The sequence below is a fragment of the Engystomops pustulosus genome, chromosome 5, assembly GCF_040894005.1.
Source record: "Engystomops pustulosus chromosome 5, aEngPut4.maternal, whole genome shotgun sequence".
Taxonomy (NCBI): domain Eukaryota; kingdom Metazoa; phylum Chordata; class Amphibia; order Anura; family Leptodactylidae; genus Engystomops; species Engystomops pustulosus.
This window is the reverse complement of record NC_092415.1, coordinates 52907258-52922553: the sequence shown is the minus strand read 5'-3', so window position 1 is coordinate 52922553 and position 15296 is coordinate 52907258. Positions and strand designations below refer to the sequence as shown.

The following is a 15296-nucleotide window of genomic DNA, read 5'->3' as shown; positions in this document are numbered from 1 at the left end:
AAAGTCCCAGCAGCGTATCAGTACCAGGTTCCGAACTCCTATCAATTTGATATTATTGGCCTATCCTAAGGAAAGGCCATCAATACCTAAGCATTAATTCTGAGACATGAGTTGAAGAGATTATATTATATAGTCAGCGAACCTCAACTGGATTACGATGAATTATGACATAAAATTAATGTGTGTTTTAATTCTCTGTATTAAAGAGCATACATCTAATGTAATGGGTTCTACCTTTGGGACCCTGTCTTCATAGTATACACCTGGTCTACAAGACCTAAGTTTTTCAGAGCTACTTTCTCTTAAAAAGTGAAGTTCTTTGTAAACTCCCCCTTCTACATGCCCCTCGATGCTAGAATATCATTTTCAGATTCACAAGTGCTAATTATTATAGCAGCCTTTCGCGCTCACCAGCCCACATAACATTAGAATTAGTAAGCGGCTGGTAGCGCAGGAGCTCCCTTGGTTCAGGTTAAATTTCAGTTTGTTAGTTGTTGTTACTGGCAGATGTCCAAACCTGTAATTATTTCCTTGGGGAATTTTCACAAGATCAGGGGTATATTGCAGACAGACAGCCTGCTATTGTAATGCAACACCTGTAAATAGCAAGCATTTAAATAGGTGCTGCTTTACAGCATTGGGAATAATGCGCTGGCACAACTGCCATGGTGAATGGACGTGATACCCCATTCTCAGGATAATATCCCTACCCTGATATTCCTACAGGGTACATCACGGACATATTAGTCAGATCTGAGCTGTTTAAATCAGCTCACATGAAAACTACAGAGAAAACTCATTATACAGTCACACTGAATCATCCAAAAACAATAGATAATTAAATTACAAGAAGATTACAGTAGATGTAATAGAAATCGGTAAACTACTATGTATTGTCTTCAGCTGGTGAAAAGAATGTGTTTCAGTGGATGACGCCGTATAATCAGATGATCATGTGTTTACAAATGCAAAATAAACTTAGCAAATTCTTGGAGATACATCAGGCCCTTAAGAGTTGGTGAAATATTTTAAGAATGTGCAATAATACACAGTAAATTTAGCAATTATATGTTTCGATGCATTAGAGACTTAAAGGGGTATTCTGGTTATATCAAGATGTCATCTATTCACTACATACGACCCCTAGTTACAAACGGACCTCTGGATATTGGTAATTTACTGTACTTTAGCCTTAGGCTACAATAAACAGATATAACAGTTATCATAGGTGTCTGTAATGAAGCTTTATTGGTAATCCTGGTTCTAATGACAATCCAACATTTTTAAAATCCAATTGTCACAGAGACCAAAAGAAAATAGGGCTTGGGGTTTACAAGTATACAGTTCCGACTTACATGCAAATTCAACTTAAGAACAAACCTACAGACCCTATCTTGTATGTAACCCGGGGGACTGCCTGTATGTAGGTTACTAATAACTAAAAGTATGATCTGTGAACACCACCCCATTCCATTGATTTCCATGAAGGGGGTTCTGTGTATTATGTTTTTCTGACACAAGCTAGTAGTGTATACAGTGGTTACAGAAAGTATTTAGATCCCTTAACATTTTTCACCCTTTGCTCAAATAAGCTCTTTTTCTTTGCTCATTACTTTACACTCTGACAGGAAAAAACCTGAAATATATATATTTTTTCTAATTTATTAAACAAGAAAAACTGGTATTCAGACCCTTTGCTGTGACACTCATATTTAACTCATGTGCTGACATTTCCTTCTGATCCTCCTTGAGATGGTTCTACTCTTTCACTGAAGTTTCATTGTGTTGAATTAAACAGAGCACATGAGGATCAAGGAATAAAGGTCTAATGAACTGCCCAAGGAACTCAGAGACAGAATTGTGGCAAGGCACAGATCTGGCCAAGGTTACAAAAATTATTCTGCAGTACTAAAAGTTCCTAAGAGCACAGTGGCCTCCATAATCCTTAAATGGAAGAATTTTAGGGTGACTGCAACTCTTCTTTGATGTGGCTGTCCAGCCAAACTAAGCAATTGTGCAAAAAGAGCCTTGGTGAGAGAACACCAATATCACTGTGGCTGAGCTGCACTGTGGCTGCGGCATACAGTTTGCAAAAAAGCACATGAAGGACTCCCAGACTATAAGACCAGATTGGCTGGTCTGATGAGACGAAGAACTTTTTGGTGTTAATTCTAAGAAGTATGTGTGGAGAAAACCAGGCACTGCTCATCACCCGCAAAATACAATCCCAACAATGACACGTGGCAGCATCAAGCTATGGGGGTGTTTTTCAGCTGCAGGGACAAGATGACTGGTTGCAGTTGAAGGAAAGATGAATGCGGCCAAGTACAGAGATATCCTGGATGGATGAAAACCTCTTCCAGAGTGCTCTGGACCTCAGATTGGGCCGAAGATTCACCTTCCAACAAGACAATGACCCGAAGCACACAGCAAAAATAACAAAGCAGCAATAACAAAGTGTATGTCTACATGTATCAATAAAAAAAGATTTGATTAAAAAAATGGGGCGCAGAGTGCACATTAATGAGCAAATAAAATAACTTACCGAATGGCTGCAATGAAACTAAGTGTGAGAAATTTAAAGGGGTCTGAATACTTTCCGTACCCACTGTTTAGGCAATTTGACTTTTTCTTCATATGCTTTATACTACATTGATATAATAACATTATTTTACCTGTGATGCCCTTACTTAATTGCTTAACTTGAATTACAAAAGTAACAAGACATCCACCTACCGCTTTGTAGGTCCTCTTCTGGCCAGCATGTTTCCTAATCTGTTCTCCATTAGGTCCTGTTTCTACATGCATCGAATAAATAATGTCAAAGAAATCTTCCACCACGGCCACTCTCCTCAAGGACAGCTTTTCTTCAATGCCCACGCCATCCTATGAGAGAAAGGGAGATGAATGATCAGTAGGTGGAAGATGTATGCTTGTGAAGTACATTAAAAATAACAACACATTTTAGATGTTACTGACTGAACAGGAAGTGGATAGTCAACTCTTCACTCAGGTATTTTATGGTTCTGATACAGTATCTAAGCAGCTTTGTTCTGGACTGGTAACATATCTATATAGTAAGCTTGGTTCTGGTTTTGTAGCAAAGTAATAATCCAGGTTCTGGTACAATTTTTCTATTATGGTACCTATGTTATTTTACTTTATCTATGTATCTATTCTGATATTGTATCTATTTAGTAGCACTGTTCAGTACATGTAGGTATGCTCTTGTATATGTACTGTATAGTATGCTTGGTTCTAGTACTTTATGCATGTAGTAAGCCTAATGTGGTATTGTATCTGTGTAGTAGGTTTGTCTTTGTTACCATGTCTAGGCTATAAATATCAACCCATTGAGGCAACAAGCCATTTTGTGGTGCAAAGAAGCATTGATCTATCAAATTGTGCTAGAGATATTAGTCACAATGACGACATTTTTAAGTAAAGTGATTTGTACAAATTCTAATAAACCCCATGAGGGATGTGCCAGGAGTAAGGAAAAATTAAAATGATGCTCCAGGCTGAGCCGGAGATCTGGGTGGACACGGGATTCGCTGTTAGTCCAGTGATCTGCAACAATCAAGCCCAGCCAAAAGTGTTGGTGAAGAGGTGACAGGAACTAGCAAGTACAAACATTCCTGCAATAAATAATCTACAAAAAAAATTTTAATAAGAATTTTTGTTTTTATTTATTCATATTTATGAAATTTTACTACCTACTGTATATGTCAAACCCCTATAATTTTCATTTTGGCCACTAAGCAATATAATCGATGGACACTTATTCTGATTTTCTCTGTAGGAGTCAGCTCATTTACATGACAGACAAAGCAGATTGGATTATATAGCATATAATACATATAGAAAATACTATTATTGCATCTACTACTGTTTAGAAAAAATCTCCCATAGATTTCAGTGAGTTGACTCCAGTCTGTTACTGTCTGCAGTTAAGCAGCATTAAAAGCTGTTAACAGAGTAGAGGAAAAGCTAAATCAAGATGGCAACCCCAATAATCCCCAATAATAATCCCCAATAATCCTTTTTATCGGGTTCTATTTTTGGTAAAAAGTGAAAAATTATTGCTTCAATACTTGTCTGCTAATAATGCTAAAATATTAGGGACTTGACAATTAAAAAATACCCATTGTTATCCAAAATTGTTTGATTTGCAAAGACACTAAAGTGCAATGTGTACAGTAACAAAAAATGTCCATATCAAGACATAATATCCATATGTCCATGATATTGTAAGACGTCTAAGAAAACTAGGTTAACATAAACATCTGTGCCAGCAAAATAACTCGATTTAATCAATGAAATAACATAATTTTCTTTGGAAGGTTTTATTAGGTAATTTCCTTTCTGTTTCTCTCATTGCCTGGGGTATTATTAAGTTATATAGTCTTTTGACCTTCTTACTGAAAGTGATTTGTGGATATTGTAGTGTCCATAATGTATATATTATCTGTAGATAACAGCTGACCTAACAGTATTTGCATTTCTAGAACTTTTGTGATTAGAATTTTTTATTGAAAATGTTTTTAGCTAGTTTGATCCACGTTTGTTAAACTTACTAATACAAATTACTGCATTGTGTAGATGAGTACTTGGGATATGAAAATATGGTGGTAAGGTGAAGATGTTATAGTTGCTAAGAAATAGGAAATAGTTCAAGCAATTGCTGACTTATATCTCTTCCACATACCCTGTCAGCAGGAATGATGTCCCCCTAACACCAACACTACAAGCAACACTACAAGCAACCCCTATAGCAGTGATGGCTAACCTATGGCAATGGTGCCAGAGGTGGCACTCAGAGCCCTTTCTGTGGGCACTCAGGCCATCACCAGAGATGACTCCAGGTATCTTCCTGCGGTCCCAGACAGCCCAGGACTTGCTGTGCACAGAGCTATTTTAAAGTGACTAACTGGGACTATTTTCTGCTTTATTGGTGTCCTAAATCATAAATTAAATTTCTGTGTTGGCACTTTGCGATAAATAAGCGGGTCTCTGTTGTAGTTTGGGCACTCGGCCTCTAAAAGGTTTGCCATCACTGCCCTATAGCTTTAACCCTGGATGGTGGTCAGCATAGCTGAGTGGATACTGCCAATTGTAGCCAAGGCTCCACAAAGTCTTAATGAAATCACATTTTTACTGAGCTACAAATAAAGTTTCACATGACTTTGTTACCATCAGTTTTTCTGTGATGGTCTAAAGGAAATACTAAAGATACATTGAGGGCTGGACAGTATGGATCACCTTGTGTTAGTTATGGAGGAAAGATTAATATAAATCGATTCATTTATTCTGAAGAAGAGTGACTAAAGGGGGGACATGATTCATTTATATAAATACATAAATGGTCTGTAAAAAATATGGTGAAAAGTTGTTCCAGGTTAAATCAGATCAGAAAACAAGGGGGCACTGTTTCTGCCAGGAGAAAACAAGGTTCAATCTCCAGAGGCGACAAGGTTTTTTTACACTAGAACTGTGAATTTGTGGAATAGATGAGCTCATGAGGTTGTCACAGCAGAGACTACAGAAAGCATCAAAATGGGCCTAGATGCAAAAACATCTTGCAGTAAAAACGTGGTTGGTTATATTATAATATACTGTGTAACTGTGTTCCCTTACATCCTTTCCCTCAATCCCTTCCATTGTCTTTTTTCAGACGTATAACTATGTACTGTAACTAAACTTCTTCATTTCGTCCAACCCCACATTTCTTGGCCAAGAAAGAGGAGGGGAGTACTTTGCGGCTAGACAATAGCAGCTAATTTTCCATGACAGCAAAAGTATTAGGTGAATCTTATTTTTCCTAATATTAACTTCTGCCATCAGAGCAGAATTGAGATGCTACTATTAATATAAGTCGTTCATTTGGTCCTGGCCCGTATGGCACTACAATAGACAAGCTATTATACGCCTTTTACATACACAGTTTGCATTCTCAATGTGATATTTATATATTTATAAAAGTTAAAGCACATAAAACATCACCAAAATTATGAGTAACAAGGCAGAGGGAAAAAGTCTCAAACCCGCAATATTCGGCTTACCTACCGCTTACATCTACCCGCTGTTGATCAGCTATAAAGTCTATGATCTCTTGAACAGAAGGAAGAATGTTGTACTATAAGACTTAGGTTACATGTAAGAAATATGCTAGCTCTTGTGAAATATCCCAGGGAAGCCAAAAGCTATGAAGAGTGATGGCTCAATAAAGTTAATTATATGGAATTAAGGACCACCTCAAATAGATTACATGACTTTTTAAGTAATGTCCTTCCCGGCCCAGATCCCGGGAGAGGATCATTGCGCCATAGTAACAACATGTAAGTTGCTGATGTTGCTATGGCGATATGCTTCTTTCATGGAGCACTGCTGTGAAGGACATCATGGTCTCAAACAGACCAGAACATGTTTTCCCCTCTACATATAGTATTAACAGTTAAAACTCAATGTCCACTTAGTATATATTTCATGAACACTCCACCAGATTTATCTTCTGATGTTATGTTATCAGTATCAGAAGCGGCTCCTCTGATGTAATCATGCTATACATACAACACCTCCAACATGAATCAGTATGAATAGCAAGTAAACATACAATACAGGCAGTCCCCGGGTTACATACAAGATAGGGTCTGGAGGTTTGTTCTTAAGTTGAATTTGTATGTAAGTCGAAACTGTATATTTTATATTGGAAGTTCTAGACAATTTTTTTTTCTTTTGCCCCAGTGACAATTGGAGTTTCAAAATTTTTGGTGTAATTGGACCAAGAATTATCAATAAAGCTTCATTACAGACATCTGACAGCTGATCATTGCAGTCTGGGACTATAGTAAAGCATTCAGAGAGCTTCACAAGAGGTCACATGGGGCAGAGGGGTCCGTCTGTAACTATGGGTTGTCTGTAAGTCGGGTGTCCTTAAGTAGGGGACCGCCTGTAGATGCCATATTCACAAACAAGAATACAATATGGAAGGACAATGCAAATATTGTACCAGTAACAAAGGCACTTTTTTGCTACTGCAGCAATATTTGCATGTATAGTTTCAAGTAAATTTTTTTTTGACAACATATTCTTAGACGTTAATTTATATATGGAAATACAGTAGCTACTAAATACAAATAAAAGGCTAACTTACACACAGGACGTGAGGGAAACCTTAGGATTTTTAATAGGAACCAAAACTAAAGCAGCTTCATGTTACAAGCGGTTCACATGCTGAGTAGTTACTGCTGGGTACCCCGCCAATCACGAGAAGGGAAACCCGACAATCTGGGTAACAGACAGCTTGTTCCCACTAGTAAGCGAAGCGGCAGGTTGAGCATGTGTCTTGCCCCATTCAATAGTATGGAAGAGTCGGAAATCACAGAGCTTGGCACTCTTCGATCTCTTGCCCTCAAATAGACAATTACTTCCTACTCAAAACAACTACACCTTTGGTTAAATTGAGCATGGGGGCTTCAGGAAGAATATGATGTATGAGAACCCCAATAGACTAGAGCCCATTTTGGACAGAAAGTTGCTGTTTGTTAATGGCAGTTCTCACGAACACCCTTGACATCTGTAAACCCTAGTAGGGCATATGAATGATGGATAACCTAATAGGAGCAACCCTTTAAGCAACAATGGAAGCAGAGGCAAAGACACAAAGCAAAACACTATGTGCAAACTAGTAGAATATGATAGTATTAAATACCTAAAGCTTCCCATTTACATTATCTAAGGTCAGACTAACCCATGTGATGAGAATTTTCTACTAGGCCCTGGGTCTGACATGGCAGTGGGCCCTAAAGGTCCAGAATATAATTGTAGTGTAATTTTTCCAGAAACTGGTAAAACAGAACAAAAAATGGCTTTATACAAGAGGAACACAAGCAATTCGGATAGAAGTGATTCCTTATTTCAGGGGAAGTAATACATGTTCTCCACAATATTATTACATTTAGACACATGATGCAGCCCGTTTTCACGTTATCAGGAGACAATTTGGTGATAGGGAGTCAAGTTCAGTTTGGGTCATTGAGGTGTTAGATAAGTCTCTTGGGATTGCCAATACAGCTCAATGGAAGTGATGATCAACAGCCGAGCAGATGTGATGCTTATTTTCCACCTTTCAAACAACTTGTTTGCTTTTTTTTTCACTTTAAATCACAACAAGATGTTCTTTCTGTGGCATCGTTCAAAGAAGAACCTAGATCAATTCAATGTGCTCTTTCTGGGAGATAATCTACAAAACAAGACAATGGGGGTCATTTACTAAGGGCCCGATTCGCGTTTTCCCGACGTGTTACCCGAATATTTCCGATTTGCGCCGATTGTACCTGAATTGCCCCGGGATTGTGTCGCACGCGATCGGATTGTGGCGCATCGGCGCCGGCATGCGCGCGACGGAAATCGGGGGGCGTGGCCGAACGAAAACCCGACGTATTCGGAAAAAACGCCGCATTTAAAACCCGAAAAAGTGTCGCTTGGTGACCGCTTACCTTCACCTGGTCCGAGGTGGTGCATTCCGGCGCGTGGAGATGATTTTCAGCGCAGCAGCGCCACCTGGTGGACGGCGGAGGAACTGCCTTCATGAATCCCGGCCGGACCCGAATCCAGAGCAGAGAACGCGCCGCTGGATCGCGAATGGGCCGGGTAAGTAAATTTGCCCCAATGTGTTTCTTCAAAGAAGCCATTCTTCAGAATTGTACAATCACGTTTATTTGCCTTCGGGATATGAGGGAACACAGAATGTATAATGGAGGTGACAAGGTATGGCAGTGTCAGAAAGCTTTCAATCAGTTTGTTTAGTACATGTTACTGACCCATTGCATGGTATCTGTGACTTCACATAACATGAATGTGCCTGGCGCAGTAATGTGCCTTTGGAGCAGAGTTTTGCCACACCAAACTGATTGTGCAGAAATATGACACAATAGTAAATTCACCAAATTACTCCACAGCTCCAAACATTGCATTATGTGATATTGTACAGGGAATATCCATCTAGTGGAAGCTACAGGTATTTCAGTGGTGTTACTGCAACAATCAGAAAATTACTAAAAAGTTGCGGTACTTCCATTACTATTAGCACTACCCTTATGTAACAGTGGCACTATTTGTATTCTCATAGCAGAGCAGGGGACAATGTGGACCTCTTTATTAGTCACAGTAGAGATGTAGCAATAAACCCAGTGTAGAATAGTTACATAATACCCGCTTTAACCTGTAGCGAGCACAGATCCCTGCCAGGAACAGCTGCTGGACTCCTTTAATTCATAGTAATACAGATATGTTTATTTTATGTATATGTAAAAACTCTCACTAAGGTCAGAGGATTCTAAAAACTTTGCTTTCTGTTATAATATAGCAGTGATGGCAAACCTTTAAGATGCTGAGTGCCCAACTACGACCTAAACCTAAATATTTTTTGCAAAGTGCTAATTCGACAATTTAAACAGTAACTTATTACTCCCTGCTCTATTACATGTTTAAATTGTATAGGCACCTGAGGACACCACAGTAGAAATAAGGAGAAGAAGTTTCGGATTATCATTGTAGCTTCCTTCTAGGGCTCTGGGCTGCCTGGGACTGCAGGAGGCCCTGAGTCCTGTCTGGCGAACTCTGCGTTGGGGTGATGGCGCAGGTGCCCATAGAGAGGGCTCTGAGTGCCACCTCTGTCACCTATGCCATAGATTCGCCATCACTGTAATATAGCCTTTGCATCAATTCTTTTCAATGAGGAATATTTACAAGTTCTTTTGTTACTAAGGCTCTCCCATGGATAAATAACGTGCCAAAAGAGAAGAGGCAAACGGTCAGATGTATCCCAAAACTCAGAAGGGTCACAGTTAAACTAAACAGTCTACAGTGTACTTTACAGTGTATGGGTAGTAAATTTAGCAGATTATTATTTTTACCTCCTATTGCACCTCAAAATTGTAGCACTTTTTCCTATGATCCTAAGTCCTCTTTTGTAAATATACAAAGAAAGAAAAATACGGTGCAAATAGATGGTCGAAACAATGGGGGTCATTTACTAAGGGCTCGATTCGCGTTACCCGAATATTTCCGATTTGCGCCGATTGTACCTGAATTGCCCCAGGATTTTGGCGCACGCGATCGGATTGTGGCGCATCAGCGCCGGCATGCGCGCAACGGAAATCGGGGGGCGTGGCCCAGCGAAAACCCGACGGATTTAAAAAAAAAATTGTGTCGCGAAAATTTCACTCACCTTCATCCAGGATAGGCCGGTGTATTTCGAGGCATTCCAGCGGACTTCAGCGCAGCAGCGCCACCTGGTGGACGGCGGAGGAACTACCACCATAAATCCCCGCCGGACCCGAATCCAGCGCAGAGAACGCGCCGCTGGATCGCAAATGGGCCGGGTAAGTAAATCTGCCTCAATGTATTTTAATGTTTATTGAGACATAAGAACAAAATGGTGAGACATAAACAATAAAATCAATTAAAATGTGCTACAATCCAGCACTGTGCCCCCTATAGAGGGACCACAGTCCCACATCCAAGGGCAGTCCCAAGCGACCCCCAAACCCCCCTACTACCAACCCTGAACTGCCAATGCAAACAAATAACAATGATTCTGGTGTAAACACAATAAAAAATAATTACTTGGGCTGCACAAAATACCTCAATGTAGATAGATACTCAAAAAGTAAATGAAACTGTAAAGAATAAGTGAGCAAACACGCAGATCAGAGGAGGCAGGGAGGGTATTCTACAATCAGCGTCGGGAGATATTTACCTACAGTGCTCCTAATGTCACATTAGACCATACATGGATACACAAACCTTTTCTAAGATTAGATACTGGACTGAGACTGATCCCTCAGTGATGAACCAGGGAAACTTACTCGTATTAAGGCATAGTCTGTTCCATTACAGCACACAGGGGCTTTGCTAATGCCCCAGGAGCCTTTCTGGCTCATTAGCATAATTTTGAAGGAAGGAGGCCATGGATAACAAATAAAAGAAGATTACCACAGTCATGGTGCCTGTATCTATGAGTAAGTGCCCCTGGTTTACCATGCTTTAATTTTGATGGTAGATTTACTTTGAGCATCTAAAGTGACCCACCAGTGCAAATGTGTGTCCTCTCTACCCTAACGCTCTAAAATACATTATTTTCTTTTTTTGTATGTATGTTTTCCAAACAGGCAGTATTGTAGAATGCAGTACCTGCTAGGCAGAACTAGAAAGAGTGGGACAGTTCATTCCGGAATGGCTTTGAGCTTGGGTGTAAAGTCAGTGCTTTGATCTCTTGATCAGATGAACTGGAATTAGGGTTAGGGGGCCAGGGAGAAAATCCTTCCCTGACCCATTTATAATAATCCCTGCAGAATTGATAACGCCAGTGTTTGTAAATGGTCACAGAAGCAGGACTGCATTGGGTAAACACTACAACCAGATAGATAGATAGATGCACTTCTGCGCAGAACAGGAGCAGAAAATAAGTGGCAGAAAACTGATGAAAAAACTAATATGTGAACTGGTTCTTACATGTATAAGAAAGTTGTTCATCACTTAGTAGGACCAACTAGATTGGACTGGACTACATGTATACAGAATATTTCACACTAAACTACAGATCAATTTGCTCAACCCCTCCTGCTCTATAACATGCTGTCAACTCGTATACAGCCGGTGACAGATTGACAGGAGAATGAAGAGGTAACTACTAAGTTCTTATTTTATCATAGTGCATTATCAACTGGTTTTAAGGTTCTCCACGGGGCCATATTTTGACAATAGAGAATATATGATACGAAGGAGTACAAAATTACTCACAAAGTTCGGGGTTTACTACAAATCAACTAGCAATCCAATATTGGCAATAGCACAAACATCCCTATCATTGTCCTATATATAGCAAAGGGCGAGAGGAAACTCAAATTAATAGTCCCAGTGCACCTCAGTCTGTCACTGGCAGCTCTCCCCACCACAGTGCTGATTCCAAGTGCACAGCAATATATCGTTTTTTTGTATTCTTCACAAAACATTATCTTTTACAGTATCCTATTGATCCTTCACCAGTAGTTTTCTGCCTCAGCTGCAGTTTTCCTATAAAACGCCTTGGAATAGCAATTAAAAGCAGCCCCATCAATAGTGAGGACAACACCAAATGGTCCAGTAAATTCAAGTTTTCCAAGGTAAATGAAAACTATATATTACATATAGAACACATTTTCAGGAACAAGGATGGGTTAAAAAAATTATCACATAAAAAGCTAAAGGATAGCCAAAGTATTGCAACGTGTGATTAATATTTAAAAAACTAACAAGTGCTAATCACCTTGAGATGAACACCCCAAACTGCCCTGAAAAGTGATCATCTTAAAGAAGATGGCAAGTATGGGTAATATGTGGTTAACTGGTCATCTTTCCTATGAAATCTGGTATGGATAAGGCAGTGGTCTTCTTAAGGAGGTGGTCTTTGAATAATGTTAGAATATTCTTAGTTGCCCATCGCAACCAATAACAGCTCAGCTTTCATTTAACCAGTGCTCATGAATATTTTAAAGGGGAGCTATGATTGATTGCCATGGGCATCTTAGAATATTCTAACTTTAGACAGCTTGATAAATCTGCCCCAATGTCTACAATATTTTCACATTTTCCCACATCCACTCCAAACAGAACCCACAGCTTTCATGTCGCTTCACATTACTATGTGGATAGAGGATGTGCTTTATACTTTATTCTGTTTTCACCTTCAATGTAATGAAAAATGTGCAAACACTGATAAAGGCTGCGCTACTACAATACTATATCACATCACAAATGTTAACGCCTTTTCCCTCTCCAACTATTATTCACTTACAATAAGTTTCTCTGAAAGGTTGACATATCGTTTCTAAGGTTTCCTAGAAGTGTTTTCAATGCAGTTAAAATTAAAATCAGCAAGCAAGAAACGAGTCTCTAAATTGTTTATTACAACGCACAGCATATTTATTTGTGGAACTTATGTCATTCAAACACTATCCAAACATGTGCAGCCAAGAGGAAGGGAAAAAGGGGGTGGGCACATTCTTAAAGGGATTGTACCAGCTGGAACTGGGACCCTGAACCAATTGCATGCTCGTCCCACCACTCCATTTAATTCTATGGGAGTGTCGGGAATTGCTGAGCACAATGCTCAGTTATGCCCAGCACTGACAGAGTCAGTGACTGTGAGACCTGGAAATAAAAATAGAATAGAATGGAGCTTCAGGATGTATGCCCACCCTTCAAGTCCACCAGTAAGCGAGAGCAGGACCCCTGTTCTTTTCTTTGCTAGGGGTCCTATTCTCATAATCCTTGGAGGTCCCAGCAGTCCGACTCCTAGACATTACCTTGTTACCCCCATACTACATTGAACCCCTTGATCTGTGTAACAGCGTACTGAGACTTTCATGCATTAAACAGTATACTGGGAAAAGACCCTGGAAGCAATTAATTTGGAAAGGATATGATTGGAGATGAATCATGCCCTATATTGCTGCCACATAGTGCCTGAGTGTTTGCACTATGTTGTAATATATCATTGTAATTATCTAGCTCAATATAGAAGACCAAAGAAAGCAAAGTTCTGTACTGCAGGCTATAATATGCTAACATGGTCAGCAGCTTATGGAGCACTACATGTCTGCGACTACTGCTGGATTCTAAGTGACAAGGGACCCCAATTCCATATCATAGTGGGGGTACAAGATGTGAAATCCCCGATGATCCAACACTTAGATTACTGATAAATTATGATTCCAAGAACAATCCTGTTAATACTGTTGGATATTGACTTTTATGTCTCATGTACATGACAGACGCCAACTCAGAGTACATGGCTTAGTAGATGGCAAGTACATGGGGGAGAAAATGCACATTTTTTTTTTCAATTCCTAGAATACAACAGTAAAGTTGCCTCCTGCTACTGAAAACTGGCGTCTATCAAGGTTTTGAGACCTTTATGGTAGTCCTATTAGTTCTGCACAAAATTTTAGCTGTAATACAGCCATGTATATGTCCCCCTAATGAGATAACTCTCTAATGTACAAGTTAAGGCTGCGCTAAAACTTCTATAGTGAGAATTTGTTTTAAATATTAAGTCTTCAGTAGCACACAGTTTAAGTAATGCACCATTTACCAGTGATCTGTCAACTTTTTTTTTTTAGAAAATTTCACTTTTAAATTTCATCATGGTCAAGGCATCCTTCTCCTAGGAAAACTTTTTCTATTCTTCTATGCTGCTCAGTTCTGTCACAATATATCCACATCACAAAGGCATAAAATAAGTAAAGAAGTGCCCTGGGATGTTTGACCACACCCTTGATGCACCAAGAAACTAATTTGCATACAAAACTTTCTTCGAGATGAAACAAATCTTGTGCCTGCAAAGCATTCACCTACTGATTCAAATGCTGGACCTCCTTGCCAGTGCTTATTTTAATGACCACAGTGATGATGCGTCACATGTTGTATACACCTAAGGCATCATCCCTGCAGGACTGGTCACTAGGCTAGTAACCACTGGGGAACAAAAGTACTTATTGTTCATTTGGCTACAAAGAAAAAAGATCATAAAAATTCTCTCATTTTGGATTTTATCATATATAGCAGTGATGGCGAACCTTTTAGAGCTTGCGTGCCCAAACCTCAACCAAAAGCCACTTATTTATTGCAAAGTGGCAGCACAGCAATTTAAGCAGTAATTTATGTCTCCTTGTTCTTTGACAACTTTCAATTGTTCAGCCTCCTAAAGACACCAATGCAGCTGAAAGGAGGTGGGCAAATTTGCCTATCATGGTAGGAAGATTCTGTAGGAAGATTCTTTGAGTCCTGTCTGGTGAACTGCATGATAGGGTGATGGCTTGGGTACCCACAGAGAGGGCTCAGAGTGCCGCCTCTGGCACCAGTGCCATAGGTTCGCCACCACTGATATATAGTATTAAACATGACTTAACTCCCCCCCCCCCCAAAGCGTACTTAATATTCAATTATTAATCTGTGTCACAGAAAGAGGTACAAATGTTCAATGATTATTTGTCTCTAATTAAAAAGCCAATTTTTAAGTTAAAACATAATTGTAGTCTGTACAGAACAAAAGATCCTGTCTTGGAGAGGACCTTATGATTCATTTTCTGGTAATAAGATGTCAAAAGATCATCACATTCGATACTGTTACCTGAACAGTTCTCTAGACCATTAAAACATGATGTTAATGGAAGCAAATACAAATATGGTGGATAGAGGCAGCAACAATAGATGACTTTCTCCATTATGTAAGCTACAAGGAACAATTATGA

The 15296-nt window shown here is 39.4% G+C and overlaps 1 protein-coding gene across 7 annotated transcripts in view; it reads right to left on the bottom strand.

Annotated features, from left to right (window-relative positions):
- NOL4 (nucleolar protein 4) overlaps positions 1-15296 on the bottom strand; it is a 161680-nt gene that overhangs the window by 76763 nt on the left and 69621 nt on the right. For 5 of the 7 annotated variants that reach the window (XM_072151988.1, XM_072151989.1, XM_072151990.1 and 2 more), the window contains exon 2: positions 2737-2886. In XM_072151988.1, coding sequence (XP_072008089.1) covers positions 2737-2886 — 150 coding nt within the window. Of the gene's footprint in view, positions 1-2736; positions 2887-6062; positions 6315-15296 lie in introns of those variants that run through there. The other 2 variants (XM_072151993.1, XM_072151992.1) reach the window with 2 other exon arrangements.